General features: G+C 41.2%; 1 protein-coding gene across 4 annotated transcripts in view; it reads right to left on the bottom strand.

Annotated features, from left to right (window-relative positions):
- Window positions 1-1,161: 1,161 nt before the first annotated feature.
- xpo7 (exportin 7) overlaps window positions 1,162-24,034 on the bottom strand; it is a 52,758-nt gene continuing 29,885 nt past the window's right edge. For 3 of the 4 annotated variants that reach the window (XM_061876215.1, XM_061876218.1, XM_061876217.1), the window contains 14 exons: window positions 21,323-21,396; window positions 21,140-21,220; window positions 19,214-19,277; window positions 19,033-19,141; window positions 15,903-16,009; window positions 9,011-9,099; window positions 8,822-8,929; window positions 8,415-8,497; window positions 8,123-8,337; window positions 7,905-8,043; window positions 4,956-5,113; window positions 4,791-4,889; window positions 4,600-4,727; window positions 1,162-2,180 (listed from right to left, as the gene is read on the bottom strand). In XM_061876215.1, coding sequence (XP_061732199.1) covers window positions 2,087-2,180; window positions 4,600-4,727; window positions 4,791-4,889; window positions 4,956-5,113; window positions 7,905-8,043; window positions 8,123-8,337; window positions 8,415-8,497; window positions 8,822-8,929; window positions 9,011-9,099; window positions 15,903-16,009; window positions 19,033-19,141; window positions 19,214-19,277; window positions 21,140-21,220; window positions 21,323-21,396 — 1,548 coding nt within the window. In that variant the 3' untranslated portion in view covers window positions 1,162-2,086. Of the gene's footprint in view, window positions 2,181-4,599; window positions 4,890-4,955; window positions 5,114-7,904; window positions 8,044-8,122; window positions 8,338-8,414; window positions 8,498-8,821; window positions 8,930-9,010; window positions 9,100-15,902; window positions 16,010-19,032; window positions 19,142-19,213; window positions 19,278-21,139; window positions 21,221-21,322; window positions 21,397-24,034 lie in introns of all 4 variants that reach the window. The other variant, XM_061876216.1, reaches the window with a different exon arrangement.

Below are 24,034 nucleotides of genomic sequence, written 5' to 3'. Positions count from 1 at the left end.
CACACTTAAATAAATTGCCAGAAATAGCCAATTTGCTCAATTTACCTTTAATAAATAAATCTAAATATATTTAAAATAATGGGTATTTCTGTCTGTCATTCTGACGTACATTTTTTTTCCTTTTACGGAAGGTGTTTTGTAGAGAATAAATGATGAAAAAAAACACTTAATTGAACGGTTTAAAAGAGGAGAAAACATGAAAAAAATGAAAATTTTGAAACAGTTTATCTTCGACTCTTTAAAATCAAAATTCAACCGAAAAAAATGAATAGAAAAACTGGATAATTTGAATCTTTTTGAAAAAAATTAAAAATAATTTATTAACATCATTAGTAATTTTCCCTGATTAAGATTTTAGAATTTTGATGACATGTTTTAAATAGGTTAAAACCCAATCTGCACTTTGTTAGAATATATAACAAATTGGACCAAGCTATATTTCTAACAGACAAATCATTATTTCTTCTAGATTTTCCAGAACAAAAAATAAAAAAAAAATTAAAAGGCTTTGATTTAAACTTGATTCTACAGATTTTCTAGATTTGCCAGAATATTTTTTTTGAATTTTAATCATAAGTTTGAAGAAATATTTCACAAATATTCTTCGTCGAAAAAACAGAAGCTAAAATGAAGAATTAAGTTAAAATGTATTTATTATTCTTTACAACAACAAATATTTACTTGAACATTGATTTAAATTGTCAGGAAAGAAGAGGAAGGAATTTAAAAGGTAAAAAGGTATATGTGTTTAAAAATCCTAAAATCATTTTTAAGGTTGTATTTTTTCTCTAAAATTGTCTTTCTGAAAGTTATAAGAAGCAAAGTAAAAAAATAAATACATTTATTTAAACAAGTGAAGACCAAGTCTTTAAAATATTTTCTTGGATTTTCAAATTCTATTTGAGTTTTGTCTCTCTTAAAATTAAAAATATCCAGCAAAGCGAGACCAGCTTGCTAGTAAAAAAATAAAATTGAAAAATTTGAGGCAGCTCACTGGTAAGTGCTGCTATTTGAGCTATTTTTAGAACAGGCCAGCGGGCGACTCATCTGGACCAGGCACCGCGTTGGCGACCCCTTGCTGTAAGTTATAGATGAATGAATGAAAACTCTTAAGTTACAGTGCGGGGATGTGGGCGTGGCCGTGAAAGAGGAGGCGTGGCCTAGTAAAAATGATGAGGTTTATTTGCAGTCACAATGCTGACACTACACGAGCAGACTTCCAAACACATTCAGTCACAAACCAGGAAGTAAACACCCACCAGGCGGGAACCGCGCACCGTGAACGCCCGACGACCTTCCTGCCACTAGACCGACTTCCTCCAGGGGGCGCTAGTGTTGCCGTCACGGGGCATACACACACACACACACACACACACACACACACACGCACGCTCACACACACCAAAAATGACCACAACCCGCTCCGAGGAATCCAGAAAGTAAAAACGGTGGAAGCAGCGCTCCGATCAGTCGAGACGCTCCACGGGTCCACAAAGCGCCATCGGGATCTTGCGAGAGGGTTTGGAAGTGAGCTGAGCTGCACCCCACGCCCCCTCCCCCGGTGGTGGGAGGCGCTGGTAAAAGGGTCAGTGAGAGCTACAGGAAGTAGCCGTGTGATCCTCCGAGACTGGCCGTTTTGGTTTCTACTTCACTTTGAACCCGGTGGCCAGGGACCGACTCCGCCGGCTAAGTCCTACGCCGTAAAAAGCTCAATCACGCATCATAGAAACATTGTGGAAAATGTTACCAAACAAAATGTACACTTGTGTCCTTTTCTATACAAGGCAGGCAGAAGCAGATGACTACGTCCGACCCTCGCCCCGTCCCGACCCGCTGCTGCCACACGCCACCCCCCCTCCCTCCCCAATCTTCCTCGTGCAACCGAAGCTGACTGGCGTTAAAATAGATCTGTATATATTTATATATGCTCATATCAAAAAGGAGGGGGCGGGGTGATGTGACACAGGCGCTTATTGGCTGAATATTATCAATGAACCTGTGGGGTGGGGGGCACGAGGCGGGGGTCGTGCGGGGGCGGGCCGCGGTACTCCATCTGCTGCTGGGTAGGACTCGGCCGCGTGGAATGTCAGCTCATCATGTCGTTGCTGTTGACGCCGTACGTAGAGTTCTTCATGCTGTCGTTGACCTCCCGCCGGAACACCGACAAGTTCTGAGTGAACCTGCGAGTGCAAAACGTGGAGAGTTCAGTCGCACAACACGCACTCACTCACGCACGCACGCACGCACGCACGCACGCACTCACTCACTCACTCACTCACTCACTCACTCACTCACTCACTCACTCACTCACTCACTCACTCACTCACTCACTCACTCACTCACTCACTCACTCACTCACTCACTCACTCACTCACTCACTCACTCACTCACTCACTCACGCACGCACGCACGCACGCACGCACGCACGCACGCACGCACGCACGCACGCACGCACGCACGCACGCACGCACGCACGCACGCACGCACGCACGCACGCACGCACGCACGCACGCACGCACGCACGCACGCACGCACGCACGCACGCACGCACGCACGCACGCACGCACGCACACACGCACACACGCACACACGCACACACGCGCACACACACACACACACACACACACTACACTTCCACAAATAATGTGGCGTATAGAATGTTTTCCTTCGCTCCATGTATGTTCGAGCAGTGATTAAAACTCGCCACATTGCAGTTTTTGCTAATAAAAAAAGTAATTAAAAAAAATAAAAAATTGGCGTTTTAAAAAAAAAAAAAAATTTTTTTACAGCATATTACTGTAAATGGAAAAAACTGTACCACTGTTTTTTTTACTGATAGTAAAAAAATTTGCAGAAACTTACTACATATATTTTTTTCCCCTTTTTTTTTTATATGCATATTACTTTAAATGGAAAAACTGTACCACTGTTTTTTTACGTTTAATAAAAAAAACTTGCAGAAACTTACTATATATTTTTTTTCGACAGCATATTATTGTGAATGGAAAAACTGTATCACTGTTTTTTGACCGTTAATAAAAAATGTTACCAAAAACTTATTATAAATTATGTATATATATATATATATATATATTTTTTTTTTTTTTCCCCATACAGCATATTACTGTAAATGGAAAAACTGTATCACTGTTTTTTGACCGTTAATAAAAAATGTTACCAAAAACTTACTATAAATTATGTGTGTGTGTATATATATATATATATATATATATATTTTTTTTCCCATACAGCATATTACTGTAAATGGAAAAACTGTATCACTGTTTTTTGACCGTTAATAAAAAATATTACCAAAAACTTACTATAAATTATATATATATTTTTTTTTTTCCCCATACAGCATATTACTGTAAATGGAAAAACTGTATCCCTGTTTTTTGACGGTTAAAAACTGCTGACTCAGTTGCTAGAAACTTACTGTAAAAATTTACTGTATTTAATTTTTTTTTTTTTACAATAAAAACTAAGAATCATCTTTTGATATGATGTACTTAGTCCATAAATACACAAAAGGTGTACTTCATGTTTAGTGACATGCAAATTCTTATTTTTACACTTTTCCCTCCCCAAATTCCATTCTTCTGACACCACCAGATGGCAGTATAAGTGTCCACATAAGTGGCCATAAGACCCCAATTCAGTAGTGTACACAAGTTTGGAAATAAGAGCTAAAAGGTGCTGTCCACGCATGTGGCCACTAAGCCTTTAGAGCAGGGGTGTCCAACGTATGGCCCGAGGGCCGGATCAGGCCAGCGAACAGGTTTTATCCGGCCCGCGGGATGAGTTTGCTAATAAAAAAAAAAACCTGAATTCAAGAAGGAGAGACCGTTCTTCTAAATGTGTCCACTGGATGTCCGATCACAATTATTTGTATCTTTGTAGATGATGCTACATATGTACAAAATAAACCAAATGATGTTAGTACATCAGTCGAGGAAAATGATCAAACAACATGAATAAGATCCTGTAATTTGACTGATATAATTTTCTTGTCATGATAAATTGAAAATTAACACCAATCAGTTGACTGTTGAACATTATCACATAATTTATTCAGAAAATATAATTAACGACAAATAAAGCGAGAATACTATTAACAGCAACATGTAAGTGTCAGAATGTGCTTGTTCTATTTTTAAACAACGAAAAGTTATCTTTATTTTTAAGTCATCGTGTCGTGATTTTACCACTCGAGAGTAGATTTTTCTCCATGTGGGGCGGTTTAGCTCGGTTGGTAGAGTGGCCGTGCCAGCAACTTGAGGGTTGCAGGTTCGATTCCCGCTTCCGCCATCCTAGTCACTGCCGTTGTGTCCTTGGGCAAGACACTTTACCCACCTGCTCCCAGTGCCACCCACACTGGTTTGAATGTAACTTAGATATTGGGTTTCACTATGTAAAGCGCTTTGAGTCACTAGAGAAAAAGCGCTATATAAATATAATTCACTTCACTCCATGTGGGCCCCGATCTAAAATGAGTTTGACACCCCTGCTTTAGAGGTTTAAAAATGTATTGAAAAGGTATCAAAATACATTTTGGTACCGGTACCAAAATATTGGTATTGGTCCAACACTAATTACCTGTCTCTGTTCTTGGTAAGGAGGTTGAGTTCGATTCCTTCCATGAGGTTCTCAAAACACAAGTGCATGGCCTGCTGCTTCTCTGGAGGCTGGCTGTTGACGATGCTGTTCCTCAGGTCGGCAAAGTACTGCCAGCCAAGCACACTTTTAAGTATCACCAGGTGTGTGTGTGTGTGTGTGTAATCATTCACCTTCTCGTTGAGGAGGATGAGGCCTAAGAGGGGTCGGGACATGGACCACTGGTTTCGGCAGTCCTCAAAGATGATGATGTTCAGGACCGTGGACAGCATCTGCGCGGCCATCACTCGTTACAGAAAGAAAAGAGAAGAGAAATGGCGGGCGCCAAGGTGCGTCACCTGTTGGATCATCTCCGGGTGCTGCTGCATGATGTGCAGGAAGCGGTCGTCCGTGGCCATGGGGGTGGGACGCTTCTTGGTGGAGCGGGACAGCTGCTTAAACAGGTAGGTGACGATGTGGTCCAGACTGGAGCAGCAGCCCGTGCACACCATGGTGTCTGCAACACAAACATCACCCTGATAGCACACAATGTTTTCCACACTCTTCCAGGGTTTCCCGCAACGCTTTGTTGTTAAAGGGGAACATTATCATCAGACCTATGTAAGCGTCAATATATACCTTGATGGTGCAGAAAAAAGACCATCTATTTTTTTAACCGATTTCCGAACTCTAAATGGGTGAATTTTGGCGAATTAAACGCCTTTCTGTTTATCGCGCTGGAAGCGATGACGTCAGAATGTGACGTCGCCGAGGTAACACACCCGCCATTTTCATTTTTAACACATTACAAACACCGGGTCTCAGCTCTGTTATTTTCCGTTTTTTTGACTATTTTTTGGAACCTTGGAGACATCATGCCTCGTCGGTGTGTTGTCGGAGGGTGTAACAACACTAACAGGGAGGGATTCAAGTTGCACCTCTGGCCCGAAGATGCCAAAGTGTCTGCCGCCAGACCCCCATTGAATGTGCCAGAGTGTCTCCACATTTGACCGGCGATGCTAAGACAGACATGGCACAGAGATGTATGGATAACCTGCAGATGCATTTGCAACGATAAAGTCAACGAAATCACAAAGGTGAGTTTTGTTGATGTTGACTGCCAGCTAATCGATTCTAACATGCTATTTACTGGCGGTGCTAAAGCAGACATGGCACAGAGATGTATGGATAACCTGTAGATGCATTTGCAACTATATTACGTTTACTTCCACCCACATTTAATGCGAAAAAACACTTACCAATCGACGGATTTAAGTTGCTCCAGTGTCAAAAGATGCGAAAGTCCTGATCGTTTGGTCCGCACATTTTACCGGCGATGCTAACGCAGCTATTCGGCCATGCTATGGCTATGAATAGCGTCAATAGCTATTCGCTCAATAGCTTCAGTTTCTTCTTCAATATTTTCATACTCCAACCATCTGTTTCAATACGTGCGTAATCTGTTGAATCGCTTAAGTCGCTGAAATCCGAGTTTGAATCTGAGCTAATGTCACTATATCTTGCTGTGGTATTCCCATTGTTTGTTTACATTGGCAGCACTGTGTGACGTCACAGGGAAATGGCCAGTGTCTTCGTAGAGAGCGAAAATAAGGCACTTTAAAGCTTTATTTAGGGATATTCCGAGACCGATAAAATGTTGAAAAAAACTTCAAAAAATACAACAAGCCACTGGGAACTGATTTTTATTGTTTTTAACCCTTTTGAAATTGTGATAATGTTCCCCTTTAAGGCAGCCGCCTTAACAATTTTTTACGAAAAGTTGTCATCTTGAAACATTTGACTACAATCGGACATTGTTCAGCATGAAGTTTTTCAACAAATCTGACACAAAGTCCTTTGAAGTCACATGACAGCCCCTCCACTCAGGTATCTGAGTCTGGTGTTTGTACAGACTGTAAGGTCGTAAAGTCATACCAAAGACTAAAAAAAATGAGACCCATTACCTCCCTGCTTGGCACTCACCATCGAGGGTTGAAATTGGGGGTTAAATCACAGAAATTATTCCCGGGCGCGGTAACAGCTGCTACTCACTGCTCCCCTCACCTCCCAGGGGTGAACATGGGGATGGGTCAAATGCAGAAGACACATTTCACCACACCTAGTGTGTGTGTGAGAAAATCGTTGGGACTTTAAAGAACTACTGAAATGAGATGTTCTTATTTAAACGGGGATAGCAGATCCATTCTTTGTGTCATACTTGATCATTTTGCGATATTGCCATATTTTTGCTGAAAGGATTTAGTAGAGAACATCCACGATAAAATTCGCAACTTTTGGTGCTGATAAAAAAGCCTTGCCTGTACCGGAAGTAGCAGACGATGTGCGCGTGACGTCACGGGTTGTGGAGCTCCTCACATCTGAACATTGTTTACAATCATGGCCACCAGCAGCCGAGATAGCGACGATTTCCCCATTAATTTGAGCGAGGATGAAAGATTCGTGGATGAGAAAAGTGAGAGTGAAGGACTAGAAAGTAAAAAAAAAAAAGACTACAGTGGGAGCGATTCAGATGTTATTAGACACATTTACTAGGATAATTCTGGAAAATCCCTTATCTGCTTATTGTGTTACTAGTGTTTTAGTGAGATTATATGGTCGTACCTGTACAACCTGAAGGTCGGCCGCCCTTCGCAAGGGACCCTCTTCGAAACACGATCTTTCGAAATGATCGCTGCATAATACGCTGTACTTTGTGTGTGTGGTCCAATCCAACCGTGTTCACTTGACCGCTCTGTTCCATAGTAAAGCTTCACCGTCATCTTTCAGGAATGTAAACAATGAAACACCGGCTGTGTTTGTGTTGCTAAAGGCGGCCGCAATGACAATGACGTCTCCATTATTCATTGAACTAATTGCAAAAGATTCAGCAACACAGATGTCCAGAATACTGTGGAATTATGCGATGAAAACAGACGACTTATAGCTGGGAACGGTGCTGGAACAAGATGTCCTCTACAATGCGTGACGTCTCGCGCACATGACATTTTAGCATGATACTTCCGCGTGAAATTTAAAATTGCAATTTAGTAAACTAAAGCGGCCGTATTGGCATGTGTTGCAATGTTAATATTTCATCATTGATATATAAACTATCAGACTGGGTGGTCGCTAGTAGTGGCTTTCAGTAGGCCTTTAACTTTAGTGTAAAATATTTACCAATGAGATGGGTAAGGTCTGCAACATACTTGCCAAGTTTAACTAAAGCGTTAAAATTGGCGCCATGTTTGCAGTTAACGCCGAAGGCGTGGCTGCTTGCAAGTATAACGAGAAGAAAAAGAGGCAGTTACCAAGCGCGGTGAGGCCCTCGGATATGGACGACAGGATGTACATGACCATGTGAGGCTCCAGGCTGGCGATAAAGTTCATGTGGTCCTGGGTCAGAACCTCCAACAGGGAGTAGAAGGACTGGCTGAGTTTGGGATAGTCCTGTGGGGGCGCAGCATTTCAAAAAAGGTGAGCGACTCAGCGGCGCTACGTGACACTTGAGATGCGAGGCGACACGCACCAGCAGGTCGCTGTGAGGGATAGACAGCAGCAGCTTGATGAAGGTCTGTAAGGCGTTGTCCAGGGCGTCGTCGCCGTAGAGACGGAACACGCCGAAGTTGACGTAGTTCCCGCTGAGCACCGCCTTCAGCATGGCGAAGCACACGCTGACCCCTTTCAGCTTCACGCTGTACACCTGGTCCTTCGGGACGTCGCCCAGCGTCAGGATGCGATTGCCTGTCGGACACACGAGTCCAAATCTGTAAATGAACCTGCTGTGTTTGAGCGTTCCGACAAGGTGAAGCGCAGGTCACCGTAGGTTGTGATCATCTTGCTGGTTTCTCGGAAAAGCAGGATGCCGTTTGGCGACGACACGTCGAACTGGAGCCGCTGAGATCTGCAACATTTGAGACAATGATAATAGATTTTATTTGTAAAAATCACTTTCCATTGACCAAACGACCTCAAAGTGCTACAGTGTACTAAAAAAAATAAAATAAAATAAAAATAAAAACTACAACTAGCACGCATACATCTAAAAAAAAAGCCTTTTTTATTTACTTAATTTTTTAAAAAAAAAGGGTTTTTAAGTCTCTTTTAAAAGCATTCACAGTCTGTGGTGCCCTCAGGTGGTCAGGGAGCGCATTCAACACAGACTGGGAGCGGCGAAGCAGAAAGCCCGGCCTCCCCCCCCCTCTCGTGTGCTCTGCGCACGCCTTACCTGTTGTGAACCAGCTCAGCCATGAGTTTGAGCACAGGCGTGGTGCATGCCGGGTCGTGGTACCACAGCTCGATGGCCCGCTGCAGGATGGGCATGTAGGCTGGGTATCTGTGGACCTGAATCAAGGAAAGCTGCACACTCGACAAGAACGTGGAACTCAAAGCAGGGCTGCTGCGGCGGCGAGGATACATCCAGTCAAAAAGCATCATGAAGCTGGTCTTGGCATTAAAGGCGAACGCGATACCTCGTAAATCTCGCACCAAACCCACCAAAGTTCTCTGAAAAAAAAAATAAAAAAGAGGTTTCGTCTTAGATCACATTCTGGACACAAGAGTGTTGGCGCGTGTGGAAAGAAAGACGCTCCAGGAGTCACAAACATGCTTTCTAATAGGGATGGACGATATGGCCTAAAATCTATATTGCAATATACTGTATATACTGTAGGGGTGTAACGGTACACAAAAATCGTACCTCGGTTTAGAGGTAACGGTTCGGTTCATTTTCAGTACAGTAAGAAAACAACAAAATATACATTTTTGGGGTATTTATTTACCAAATTTGTAAACAATAGCTTGATCCTTTTAACATTGGGAGCACTATAATAATTCTGCCCACATTAATCCTTTTTAAACTGCCTCAAGTTGTTGCTTAGATGGAATAAAATGACAACTTTTCTTCTACATATAAAAAGTGCAACATTAAACAGTTTCAAGTCAACTCATCATGCTTAATTTATTACAGCATTGGGGGAAGCCTGTAGTTGATTTTTATTATGTAAATGTTATATTTTTATCAACATGTGATAGCAGGGACCCTGCCATTCAAAACTAGGCTGCTACATTACTAATGATTAATGTAACTATAGCTGAAAATTCATCCCTGAACACCATGGAGTTTATGTAGGCTTTATGATGCACTTAAATTATTTTATACACTATCAGAGACAGAAACCCTTCATTTAATATAATGTCCTTTTTTGCTGCTTCAACACAACTCAGTCAACACGGTCTGCAACACACACATACACACACACACCGCAAAATGAGTTAACGTTTCGCTAAAAGCTAACTAGCCTTCACCTAAAGTCAGGACTGCGAGTGAGCTGAGCTGCAGTTTGTTTTTAGAAGGTCAACGGGCTCATAGTGATGTTTAGAAAGTAGTTGACTTGGAATATAATTTGGGGAGAGTGAGTTGCTCCCCTGCTAAACACCTATCTACTCGACATCGACACTGAAGCCTTGACGACGTCCGCTCTGAATACGCATTGCTGATTGGCTTTGTATGTAACCAATCAGATGATTGTGTGGGCGGGACAATGCAGGGTGCTGTGTAGGAGACAGAGGCAGAACGGAGCAGAGCAGCTTGTTAAGACTTTAGGATAGGCGGCTACTTCATATGTACATGTTGAACACGTTCGGTATTCCTCCGCACCAACCGAAACCCCCGTACCGAAACTGTTCAATACAAATACAAGTACCGTTACACCCCTAATATACTGTGATATATATTGCAGCCTCTTGCATAATGATATATATCACTATATATATATATTATTTTTAGGGGTGTAACGGTACACAAACATTTCGGTTCGGTACGTGCCTCTGTTTAGAGGTCACGGTTCGGTTCATTTTCGGTACAGTAAAAAAACAACAAAATATACATTTTTTGGTTATTTATTTACCAAATGTGTAAACAATGGCATAACATACATTTACACACAAGGTCCAATGCCAGGGTTAATGTGGTCAACATATATAAAATAAAAACTAAATAAGATCAGGCTCAGAATGGTTTCTTTTTTTGATTGAGACTTTTATTAGTAGATTGCACAGTACAGTACATATTCCCTACAATTGACCACTGAATGCAAACACTCCAATAAGTTTTTCAACTTGTTTAAGTCGGGGTCCACGTCAATCCAAATCAAACTGCCTCAAGTTGTTGCTCGGATTACATAAAATGACAAAACTTTTCTTCTACATATAAAAAGTGCAACATTAAACAGTTTCAAGTCAACTCAGCCTCAGATTAACTTTTTTTCCCCCCCTAGCCTGGCTAACTTGGCAGTAAGAGGATATATGGGCTCATTGTTATTCCACCATAGAAGTGAGTCAAAACTAGTTTTTAATACAATATGGACTTAAATCTGCTGCTATAAAAACATTTGTTATTGCTTTAGCCCTGCCTGACTCGCCGTGGAGAGGCTGCTTGAATGCGGTGGTGACTCTTCAAATGGTTTAGCATGTGTTATGAGTAGCGTATGTGTGTGTGTGGCCCTTTAATATGTGACAGCATTGAGGTGCGTGTGTGGGCGAGCAAGGTGAAGGAGCGGTAGAGTGCTGGAGTGGCTAATATTTTTTGGGATTGGATTGTGCAAGACCTCAATAAAGCCACGATTTGCAACTAATCACCAGACTCTTCATTTACCCTGGAGTCCGGAGCTGTGGAGACCCACTGCAGAGTAGAGTGAAGGGTGTTGCCCCTGTGAATACATCAGCCCTGGAGGAGTGTCTCCCCTGCACTCCTCGAGCCGGAAGCAGGAAAGATGCAACACATGTTGTCAGAAGCAACTGCTGAACAATGTCTGCAAACCTCCGTCCTCCATTGTTGTATCGCGCAGCCAAAGTGTTCCCAAACGGAAGATCTTAACGAGGCAGGAGGGTCTTCAAGCTCTGGCTTTTACATGTTGTCCTAGCCCGGTCGCTGCTAGCATGTGTACTCGTTCGGTACACCTCCGAACCGAACCCCCGTATCGAAACGGTTTAATACAAATACATGTACCGTTACACCCCTAATTTTTTGGTATGTAAATGTTAATAGGATCATTCTGATGATTTGCATTAACATATTTCATCATTTCTGGTTGTATTATTTGATCAAAACTATTAATAATCCACTTATTAATATTTGGTTACTTTCTGTTTTAAGCACAATAAAAGCGCTGCTTCATCCTGCCTGCGCTAACAAAATAAAAGTCTTAGAAAGCTAGCGTGCACAAGTTAGCAAGCTACGGAGTTGGCCGTCAATGTATTTCTTGCAAAATGTATAAAAAGGAGTATGGAAGCTGGACAAATAAGACGCCAAAAACTAACCACTTTCATGTAGTATTGGACAGAAAGGAGGACTTTTTTTCTCCTCCATCTGAAAATGTGGACGTTATCATGACTACTGTCTGATTCCAATCAATGCAAGTCATCAGAATCAGGTCATACACCAACTTATATTCTTGTCTTCACGAAAGAAAGGAATCTATTAGGGGTGTAACGGTACGGGTATTTTATGGAACCGTTTCGGTACGGGGTTTCCGCTTCGGTGCGGTGGTGTACCGAACGAGTTTCCACACGAACATATTAAGTAGCGTACTGCACCTAGTGTAAACAATAACCAAAATGCCGGACATTTGAGGGATTTAAGAAACTCCGCCCTGACAGCTCCTTGTTAACACGCCCTCCCCTCACCGGACCCAACCCCCCCTGCAGGGCCGCCCGGGCGGGGCCCCCCAAACACCTCGAGTTATGATTGCGTGTATTTTCAATGTACGTTCAGAGTTAAAAAGGTTAAAAACAAAACAAATTGCGCGCGCAGCAGCATTTGTGAGGGAGAGGGAGAGACAGAGAGAGCGCATGCATCTGCTTTTTATCCATAGATTTTTCAAGATTTAATTTTTGTGTCAAAAGTGTGCTCCGGAGGCCATTTGCAGCCCACTGCTAATTTTTTAAAAGGCCCACGGCACATTCTAAAAATACTATGAAAATAAACAAAAACATAACAAAAGTGAAATTAAAAAGGTTAAAGGTTAAATGTAATTTAGAAAAAGTTGCAATGTTGACTGATAAAACAAACCTGTTTTTTCTTTCTTTCAAACTGGCATTGCTCAAAACAAACATATGTAGAGTATATGTAGAATACATTTATATTATTTATATATATATAATATATTATATATATTATAATATTTATTATTATTATTTTTGTCTATTGTGAGCGAACTGTGGTGCTGAATTTCCCCCAAGGATCAATTAAGTACTTTCTATTCTATTCTATAATATTGAATCAAAATCAATGTCATTATGAATTATTGACCTAGCCAAGGTTCCCATCACTTCAGATCAAATATTCCACCAAGAAAAAAGAAAAATATTTTTGGTGGAAGATTTTGCAAATTTGGTAAATAAATAACCAAAAAATGTATATTTTGTTGTTTTCTTACTGTACCGAAAATGAACCGAACCGTGACATCTGAACCGAGGTACGTACCGAATCGAAATTTTTGTGTACAGTTACACCCCTTTAATCTATATGTGTTAAACATGCTTGTATTATCATTAAAAACATTTGACTTGTTAACAAAAATGTCTCTTTCATAACTAAATGACTAACTGTCCATGCGACGTCAAGGCTTGGTTAGCCCAGAATTTTTTAATAATGAATGAGGGAAAAACGGAAATTTTAGTTTTCGGTCCGGCCCTCACTGACTTGGGACCATTGCAAAATGATGTGCGTCCCAAAGTCACCAGCCTTGGCGTCACTATAGAAAGCGATTTTAAACTTGACAAACAAGTCAATGGCGTTTTGAAATCGTGTTTTTATCACCTTCGTCTTTTAGTAAAGGTAAAACCGTTTTTATCTTTTAACCTTTTTGAACAAGTGGTGCATGCTTTTATTTCAAGTGGCCTGGACTACTGCAATGCACTTTATGCTGGCATTGGCCAAAAAGCTCTCTCCCGGTTGCAGTTAGTCCAGAACGCGGCAGCACGACTTTTAACAGGGACCAGGAAACGCCAGCATATAACCCCAATTCTTCAGGAGTTTGCACTGGCTCCCTGTTCATTTTAGAATTGATTTTAAAACATTGCTGTTAGTTTTTAATTATTTACATGGACTGGCACCTCAGTATATCTCGGACCTTATCCAAATTTACATTCCTGCGCGCGCTCTGAGGTCCGAGAGCCAGCTCCAGCTCGTGGTGCCCAAGACCAGACTTAAAACCAGGGGAGACAGGGCCTTCTCTGTGGTCGGCCCTAAGCTCTGGAACACTCTGCCGCTCCATGTTCAAAGTGGAGTGTTTTAAGTCTCGTCTTAAGACCCACTTTTATTCTTTGGCTTTTAACACTACGTGAGTTGTGTGGTCCTCTGTTGTCCTCTTGTGTTTTTTATAGGGTTGGGCAAATTAATGCGGTAATTATGAGTTAACTCATCAATCTATTAACGCCGACAATTATTTTATCGCACATTTGCATATGTTGTTTACATGCTTTTATTTTGTTAACGCCTTTTCTTAACAAGATGGCGTCGCCCGGCGTCGAGGGGCTCTTGGTAAAGATGGAACATTTGGCAAAAATACCGGACAATTCTGCAAATTTCCTGGCTGGCTTACAGCGTGGTCACTCCGGGATCACTTACGACCGCCAGACAATTCTGGATGTGGATAGATCGGGCCGTTTTGGACTGAATGACGCGTGCTTGCTAGACCGGCTAGCTAGCATGGGAATACTTTGCCGGCTACATCCAGCGGCCTGTGAAGCAGCGGAGTATTTGTGTTGTCTGTCTATTTATGAATAATGCAGACGAGGCGTGTTGGATGAGTTTTTAACGTTTACTTTCAGAGCGTGCATATCACAACATACAAGATGCCGTCATGGCGACACAACCTATACCGGACTACCGCGCATGCTCGTCACTCCTGTTGCATGCTGGGTAGGGTAGTTCTTTTTTCCCCTGGCTCATAACATCACAGTATAGTACCATGTATATGATGCGTTCAGTTTATCAAAGAAAGGCATCATATCAATTCCTAGATATGGTCATAATTATTTTAAGTGCACTACGCAGAATAAACACAACATTATTAATATTGCTACTACGGATAATTTGATCAAAGATTCCCTAAAACAGCCCACTACCTATAATATAGGTTTTTTAAACATAAGATCCCTGATAAAAAAAAAATGTTTCTGCTGTTACCTCAGAAATTGCCTGTTCAGATGTTATGATTGTGGCTCAGAGATTTGTATGTAGGTTATATTTATTTTCCATAACAAACAGGATAACTTAAATACCCTGGAAGTGGAAATAAGCTTAAATGTTTGTATTTACATTTTTTGAGTTGATTTTCATAAAATATGCTATTTAACTGCTACTGTTTAACAAGGACTGATTTAAATTGTGTTTGCACAACAAATGTTTTGGCTCTTTTGTTCATGTGGGAGCATATTCCAATAAAGGTGCACTACACACTACTTTTGAATTCATTATTGGGCTTTGCGTATACAATGCAGTTAATCGCGATCAATCAGAGAAATAGCGCGATTAACTTCGATTAAAATTTTTAATCGTTGCCCAGCCCTAGTTTTTTATACATTTTGATTTCTATTTTACTGTTTTAATTGATTTTACCCTTTAAAATGTTTTTTAATCATATTTATTTATTTTTTTGTGTTTATTCTGTCATTGGTGGAGCATAATATTGTTTTTAATAATGTTTTTAACATGGCTGTGCAGCACTTTGGAAACATTCTTGTTGTTTATATGTGCTATATATAAAAAATGAATTGGATTGATTGATAAATTAATATAAATGATATATATGAATGATGTAGATCCCCTCCACTTGGTCCATAGAAAAGTAGTCCGCCTGCAGAAAAAGTGTGGGTTCCCCTGGTCTAAGCAATCAAAAGTGATGTGGACATAAAACCATCATGTCTCATAATCTCTCATTCAACAACTTGTAGCCTTCAAAATAAAAGCACTTTTTTTTTTTTTTTTTTTTAAATGGCAGATGCAGCAACATGTAACAGAGCTCGTAGACAATGTATGAACTCCTAAAAAAACGACAAAAAAGAAAGGGAAGCTAAAAGGTACTACAGAATGGCTGCTTTAACCAATCAATCAATCCATGTTTACTTATATAGCCCTAAATCATTAGTGTCTCAAAGGGCTGCTCAAGCCACAACGACATCACATTAGATTATACACACTTAAAGGCGGCCAAAATCACCAAAAAAGCCGGTGAAATCCCAGAGGGAGGGAATAATCAGATCCTACAGGTAAACTTAGCATGGTGCTGCAACGGGTCTGTTACCTTGGCCTCCTGCTCGTTGAAGGTGCTAGTGCTCAACATCTGGGCCACGGCTTCAAAGGCCACCGTCAGGGGAAGCATGAACTGTTCAAACTGCTCCTCATCTTCACCTGAAGAACAGTGCGCATTCAGTGGCTTACAAGATAAAACATACCGTATTTTTCTTAGTATAAGTCGCACCTGCTGAAAATGCATAATAAAGAAGGAAAAAAAAAAACATGTAAAAGTCGCATTTTTAGGGGAAATTTATTTGATAAAACCCAACACCAAGAATAGACATTAGAAAGGCAATATAAAATAAATAAAGAATAGTGAACAAAAGGCTGAATAAGTGTACGTTATATGAGGCATAAATAACCAACTGAGAAGGTGCCTGCTATGTTAACCTAACATATTATGGTAAGAGTCATTCAAATAACATATAGAACATGCTATACCTTTACCAAACTATCGATAAATCCCATGAGATCTTATACGTCTAAATAATATTATTTGATATTTTACGGTAACATGTTAATAATTTGACACATAAGTTGCTCCTGAGTATAAGTCGCACCCCGAGCCAAACTATGAAAAAAACTGCGACTTCTAGTCCGAAAAATCTGGTATTTCAAACACGTGAAATCTTACTATGAGAATTATTGCTTTTGCGCGATGGATGGATGGATGGATGGAGTAAAAATCTGCTGTACAGTATGTGTGCTTGGGTTCTTTTTCCTTTTTTATTAAAGGGGAACATTATCAGCAGACCTATGTAAGCGTCAATATATACCTTGATGGGGCAGAAAAAAGACCATATATTTTTTTAACCGATTTCCGAACTCTATATGGGTGATTTTGGCGAATTAAACGCCTTTCTGTTTATCGCGCTGGATGCGATGACGTCAGAATGTGACGTCGCCGAGGTAACACACCCGCCATTTTCATTTTCAACACATTACAAACAGCGGGTCTGAGCTCTGTTATTTTTCATTTTTTTGACTATTTTTTGGAACCTTGGAGACATCATGCCTCGTCGGTGTGTTGTCGGAGGGTGTAACAACACTAACAGGGAGGGATTCAAGTTGCACCACTGGCCCGAAGATGCCAAAGTGTCTGCCGCCAGACCCCCATTGAATGTGCCAGAGTGTCTCCACATTTGACCGGCGATGCTAAGACAGACATGGCACAGAGATGTATGGATAACCTGCAGATGCATTTGCAACGATAGTCAACGAAATCACAAAGGTGAGTTTTGTTGATGTTGACTGCCAGCTAATCGATGCTAACATGCTACGCTAATCGATGCTAACATGCTATTTACGGGCGGTGCTAAAGCAGACATGGCACAGAGATGTATGGATAGACTGTAGATGCATTTGCAACTATAGTACGTTTCCTTCCACCCACATTTAATGCGAAAAAAACACTTACCAATCGACGGATTTAAGTTGCTCCAGTGTCAAAAGTTGCGAAAGTCCTGATCGTTTGGTCCGCACATTTTACCGGCGATGCTAACGCAGCTATTCGGCCATGCTGTGGCTATGAATAGCGTCAATAGCTATTCGCTCAATAGCTTCAGTTTCTTCTTCAATATTTTCATACTCCAACCATCTGTTTCAATACTTGCGTAATCTGTTGAATCGCTTAAGTCGCTGAAATCCGAGTTTGAATCCGAGCTAATGTCACTATATCTTGCTGTGGTATTCCCACTGTTTGTTTACATTGGCAGCACTGTATGACGTCACAGGGAAATGGATAGTGGTTTCGAAGATAGCGAAAATAAGGCACTTTAAGCTTTATTTAGGGATATTCCGAGACCGGTAAAATTTTGAAAAATACTTCAAAAAATACAACAAGCCACTGGGAACTGATTTTTATTGTTTTTAACCCTTCTGAAATTGTGATAATGTTCCCCTTTAACAGAAAAACTCACAATAATGTCTAAATGGTAAATGGGTTGTACTTGTATAGCGCTTTTCTACCCCTTTTTAAGGAGCCCAATGCGCTTTGACAGTATTTCCACATTCACCCATTCACACACTGATGGAGGGAGCTGGCATGCAAGGCGCTAACCAGGACCCATCAGGAGCAAGGGTGAAGTGTCTTGCCCAAGGACACAACGGAGGTGACTAGGATGGTAGAAGGTGGGGATTGAACCAGTAACCTTCAGATTGCAGGGACGGCCACTCTACCAACTTCGCCAGGCCGTCACCATAATCTATAATGTATAGACTAGGGATGCACCGATTAATCGGTAACCGAATAAATTCGGCCGAATATGGCAAAAAAAGCCACATTCGGCATTTGGTGGAATGAGTTAAAAAAAGCAAGGCCGAATAGTGGCGTGTGACGCAAAGACGTAATTTTTTGACACGGTGACGCAATCAACCAACGTGCAGTGTTAAATTTAAATTGTTTTATACATAATTAGTTTCCTTCTTTTTATTCTGAAGCTGAAGTACTGTTATTGACAAATCTGTTCTGGCCTGGGATGTGTTGTGTACCTGTATAAGTGTATGAGGTTACAAGCACACACTTATTGAGATTTAGTGGGGCCTCTGTTTACATTATTAGCCTGTTGTGTAGGCTACCTGTATAAGTGTATGAGGTTACAAGCACACACTTATTGAGATTTAGTGGGGCCTTTGTTTACATTATTAGCATATCTACTGTGGCTAAGCAGACTTTTGCCAAAAGGACAATAATTCATTTGTTGTGGGTTTATCCACTTTAATGCACTTTGTTTTTTTTTTGGAATGCATGTTTTGTTTGAAGGCCTAATATAAATGAAAAACTGTTGTTTTTTTGAAAACGCAAAAGCTATTGGAATATTAAAAAATGTCAATATTCAATAAAAATTTACTTTATTTGAAAAACATGTCTAAAAATGTATTCTAGGCTATTTATGCAATATAAAAAAGTTGTGAAAAACAGCATTTATTATTCGGTATTTGGTATTCGGCCTTTGGCCAAGCGCTCAAATTGTATTTGGTTTCGGCTTCGGCCACAAATTTTCATTTCGGTGCATCCCTAGTATAGACCTGTTCTATATAAACGCTATTCAGCAATGATTATAACAATTCAATCAGCGGTGATGAACCTGATGATGCAATAAAACGGTAGGACAAGGAGAACATGCATCTGCGCTTACCCAGATCCACCATGAGGAGGCGCCCCAGTGCCGTGTAGAAAGTGGTACGACATCTCATGTCGCTCAAGTTTGACTGGTTGTTGACACCCAGAAAGGAGAAGTGCTCGCTCTAAAAGAAGACACCGGGAAGAAGTCAGCAAGAAGTCGTGCAGGTGTGGGCATCGGCGAGGAACGTACTCACCGTGTGATTGTTGAGCATGAACTGGACCGCACTGAGCTTCACCAACTTCCTGACACTACTGTACGTGGAGACGTCAATCAAGGATCAAGACTTGATATTCGGGTTTTCATTCAATTACAGTTTGCTACGACACTTAAAGGCTTACTGAAAGTCACTACTACAGACCACGCAGATTGATAGTTTATACACAAATGATGAAATATTAACATTGCAACACATGCCAATACGGCCGGTTTAGTTTACTCAATTGCAAATTTAAATTTTGCGCCGAAATATCCGGCTCGACATCACGGATTGTCGAGGACATTTTGTTCCAGCATCGTTCCCAGCTATAAGTCATATGTTTTCATCGCATAATTCCACAGTATTCTGGACACCTGTGTTGCTGAATCTTTTGCAATTTGTTCAATGAGCATTGGAGACATCAAAGAAGAAAGCTGTAGGTGGGAAGCGGTGTATAACGGCCGCCTTTAGCAACACAAACACAGCCGGTGTTTCATTGTTTACATTCCCAAAAATTGACGGTGAAGCTTTACTATGGCACACAGCGGTCAAGCGAACACGGTTGGATTGGACCACACACACAAAGTACAGTGTATTATGCGGCGATCATTTCGAAAGATAGTGTTTCGAAGAGGGTCCCTTGCGAAGGGCAGAGATGGGCATCGGCACCACCCGTCGACTGGTGCTGAAGAAAGGTTGTACAGGTACGACCATATAATCTCACTAAAACACTAGTAACACAATAAGCAGATAAGGGATTTTCCAGAATTATCCTAGTAAATTTGTCTAATAACATTTGAATCGCTCCCACTGCCCTCGTTTTTTTCTTCACTCTCACTTCCCTTATCAATCAATCAATCAATCAATCAATGTTTATTTACATAGCCCCAAATCACAAATGTCTCAAAGGACTGCACAAATCATTACGACTACAACATCCTCGGAAGAACCCACAAAAGGGCAAGGAAAACTCACACCCAGTGGGCAGGGAGAATTCACATCCAGTGGGACGCCAGTGACAATGCTGACTATGAGAAACCTTGGAGAGGACCTCAGATGTGGGCAACCCCCCCCCCTCTAGGGGACCGAAAGCAATGGATGTCGAGCGGGTCTAACATGATACTGTGAAAGTTCAATCCATAGTGGCTCCAACACAGCCGCGAGAGTTCAGTTCAAGCGGATCCAAGACAGCAGCGAGAGCCCCGTCCACAGGAGACCATCTCAAGCGGAGGCGGATCAGCCGCATAGAGATGTCCCCAACCGATACACGGGCAAGCGGTCCATCATGGGTCCCGACGAGCGGTCCATCCTGGGTCTCGACTCTGGACAGCCAGTACTTCATCCATGGTCATCGGACCGGACCCCCTCCACAAGGGAGGGGGGGACATAGGAGAAAGAAAAGAAGCGGCAGATCAACTGGTCTAAAAAGGAGGTCTATTTAAAGGCTAGAGTATACAAATGAGTTTTAAGGTGAGACTTAAATGCTTCTACTGAGGTAGCATCTCGAACTGTTACCGGGAGGGCGTTCCAGAGTACTGGAGCCCGAACGGAAAACACACGAATCTTTCATCCTCGCTCAAATTAATGGGGAAAATCATCGCTTTCTCGGTCCGAATCGCTCTCGCTGCTGGTGGCCATGATTGTAAACAATGTTCAGATGTGAGGAGCTCCACAACCCGTGACGTCACGCGCACATCGTCTGCTACTTCCGGTACAGGCAGGGCTTTTTTATAAGTGACCAAAAGTTGCGAACTTTATCGTCGATGTTCTCTACTAAATCCTTTCAGCAAAAATATGGCAATATCGCAAAATGATCTAAGTATGACACATAGAATGGACCTGCTATCCCCGTTTAAATAAGAAAATCTCATTTCAGTAGGCCTTTAATGAGCCGACATGGTCAGAAATGCTTGTCAAGGATATCCTAAAGAAAGATCGTTGAGCAGCTGGAGGGTCTTGGAGGTGATGGGTTCACATTGGCCCCAGTACTTCAAGTTTGTGATGCTGGAGGGGGGGGAGACAAAGAAAGAGAGAGAGAGAGGCGTTGGACACGTTCTTGTCCACTGCTGTGTTTGGAAGAGTCACACGTCAGTGAGCGCCACTTACATTTTCCCAATGAAGACGCTCAGAACCATCGTCTCGTCATTTAAGCCAAGAACTTCCGAAAGTCGACGATAAAGCTACAACATACACACACACACACACAGTTAGCAGCTGTGCTTCCTGGACAAACGAGTACCTGCGGCTGAGGCGAGCGTTCAACCAATTTTGTTTAGATGTATTGATATTTCATAAAAATCAAAATACAGGCACTGATATTTTGATGCAAAAGTGATTGTTCTAAAAGGCACATTTCTACAGACATTTCACATGCATGGTATTTAAAGACATTTACACTTTTGCGGAGGGGGAAATGTAAAAAGATATACAGTACAGGCCAAAAGTTTGCACACCTTCTCATTCAGTGAGTTTTCTTTTTTTTCATGACTACCGTATTTTTCGGATTATAAATTGCAGTTTTTTTTCATAGTTTGGCCGGGCTGCGACATATACTCCGGAGCAACTTATGTGTGAAATTATTAACACATTACCGTAAAATATCAAATAATATCTCATTTGCGGAAGAGAGGAAGAAAATGTCAGCAATCGTCACACACACGTCAGCCAAAAAGAATTAGGCGTGGGAGGGTCATGGCAGAAGTGCATTGTGGGTCATGGGATGCTAACTGCTATATCAGGGGTGCCCACACTTTTTCTGCAGGCGAGCTACTTTTCAATTGAGCAACTCGAGGGGATCTACCTCATTTATATATATCATTTATATTTATTTATTTATGAAAGAGACAGTTTTGTAAACAAGTTAAATGTGTTTAATGATAATACAAGCATGTGTAACACATATAGATGTCTTTCTTTCACGAAGACAAGAATATAAGTTGGTGTATTACCTGATTCTGATGACTTGCATTGATTGGAATCAGACAGTAATGATGATAACGCCCACATTTTCAAATGGAGGAGGAAAAAAGTTGTCCTTTCTGTACAATACCACATGAAAGTGGTTGGTTTTTGGCATCTAATTCATCCAGCTTCCATACACTTTACAAGAAAAACATTGGCGGCAAATTCCGTAGCTTGCTTGATTGACATTCACGGCACCCGAGGGTCTTGTGAGATGACGCTGGCTGCTGCCAGTTCATTATTATGAGAAAATGACAGAGAGGAAGGCGAGAAACACTTTTTATTTCAACAGACTCTCGCGCCGTACCTTCCGTCAAAACTCTAAAGGCCGACTGCACATTTCCTATCTTCACAATAAAAGCCCTGCTTCATGCTGCCTGCGCTAACAAAATAAGAGTCTCGGAAAGCTGGCGTGCACAAGTGATGTGCACGCCAGACAAAATAAGAGTCTCGGAAAGCTGGCGTGCACAAGTGATGTGCACGCCAGCTTTCCGAGACTCTTATTTTGTTAGCGCAGGCAGCATGAAGCAGGGCTTTTATTGTGAAGATAGGAAATGTGCAGTCGGCCTTTAGAGTTTTGACGGAAGGTACGGCACGAGAGTCTGTTGAAATAAAAAGTGTTTCTCGCCTTCCTCTCTGTCATTTTCTCATAATAATTAACTGGCAGCAGCCAGCGTCATCTCACAAGACCCTCCGGTACCGTGAATGTCATTTAAGTGACGTCAGGTGAATATTGATGATCACTAATTTTTAGGTCTATTTTTTTTGAAAGCCTGGCTGGAGATCGACTGACACACCCCCCGCGGTCGACTGGTAGCTCGCGATCGACGTAATGGGCACCCCTGTGCTATATGCTACTGCCGTAGCTATTAAAGTGGATCATTTCAACGTTGCCGGTAACTTATAAAAACTGAGAAGGGCTGAACAAAAATGGCACCGAAAAGGAAATCATGTACTGCAGATTACAAGCTGGACGTAGTGAAATATGCAGCAGAAAACGACAAGAGGAAGCGGCGCAAACCTTTGGAGTTGGCAGAGTTGTTTAGAAGAGACATCGAGGAAGAAGATTTCATGGGATTTATCAATTATTAGTGACAGATTGTTTGGTAAACGTATAGCATGTTCTATATGTTATAGTTATTTGAATGACTCTTCCCATAATATGTTAGGTTAACATACCAGGCACCTTCTCAGTTGGTTATTTATGCCTCATATAACGTACACTTATTCAGCCTGTTGTTCACTATTCTTTATTTTAAATTGCCTTTCAAATGTCTATTTTTGGTGTTGGGTTTCATCAAATAAATTTCCCCCCAAAAATGTGACTTACACTCTAGTGCAGTGGTTCTCAAATGGGGGGTACAGGTACCCCTGGGGGTACTTGAAGGTATGCCAAGGGGTACGTGACAGTTTATTAAAAATATTCTAAAAATAGCAACAATTCAAAAATCCTTTATAAGCATATTTATTGAATAATACTTCAAAAAATATGAATTGAAGTTCATAAACTGTGAAAAGAAATGCAACAATGCAATATTCAGTGTTGACAGTTAGATTTTTTGTGGACAAGTTCCATAAATATTGATGATAAAGATTTATTTTTTTGTGAAGAAATGTTTAGAATTAAGTTCATGAATCCAGATGGATCTCTATTACAATCCCCAAAGAGGGCACTTTAAGTTGATGATTACTTCTATGTGTAGAAATCTTTATTCATAATTGAATCACTTGTTTATTTTTTAACAAGTTTTTAGTTATTTTTATATCTTTTTTTTCCAAATAGTTCAGGAAAGACCACTACAAATGAGCAATATTTTGCACTGTTATTGTAGCTGAGATAGGCGCCAGCGCCCCCTG

This window comes from Nerophis ophidion, linkage group LG17 (assembly GCF_033978795.1).
Source record: "Nerophis ophidion isolate RoL-2023_Sa linkage group LG17, RoL_Noph_v1.0, whole genome shotgun sequence".
NCBI lineage: Eukaryota > Metazoa > Chordata > Actinopteri > Syngnathiformes > Syngnathidae > Nerophis > Nerophis ophidion.
Note: the sequence above shows the minus strand (reverse complement) of the source record. Positions and strands in the feature narration are given on the sequence as shown.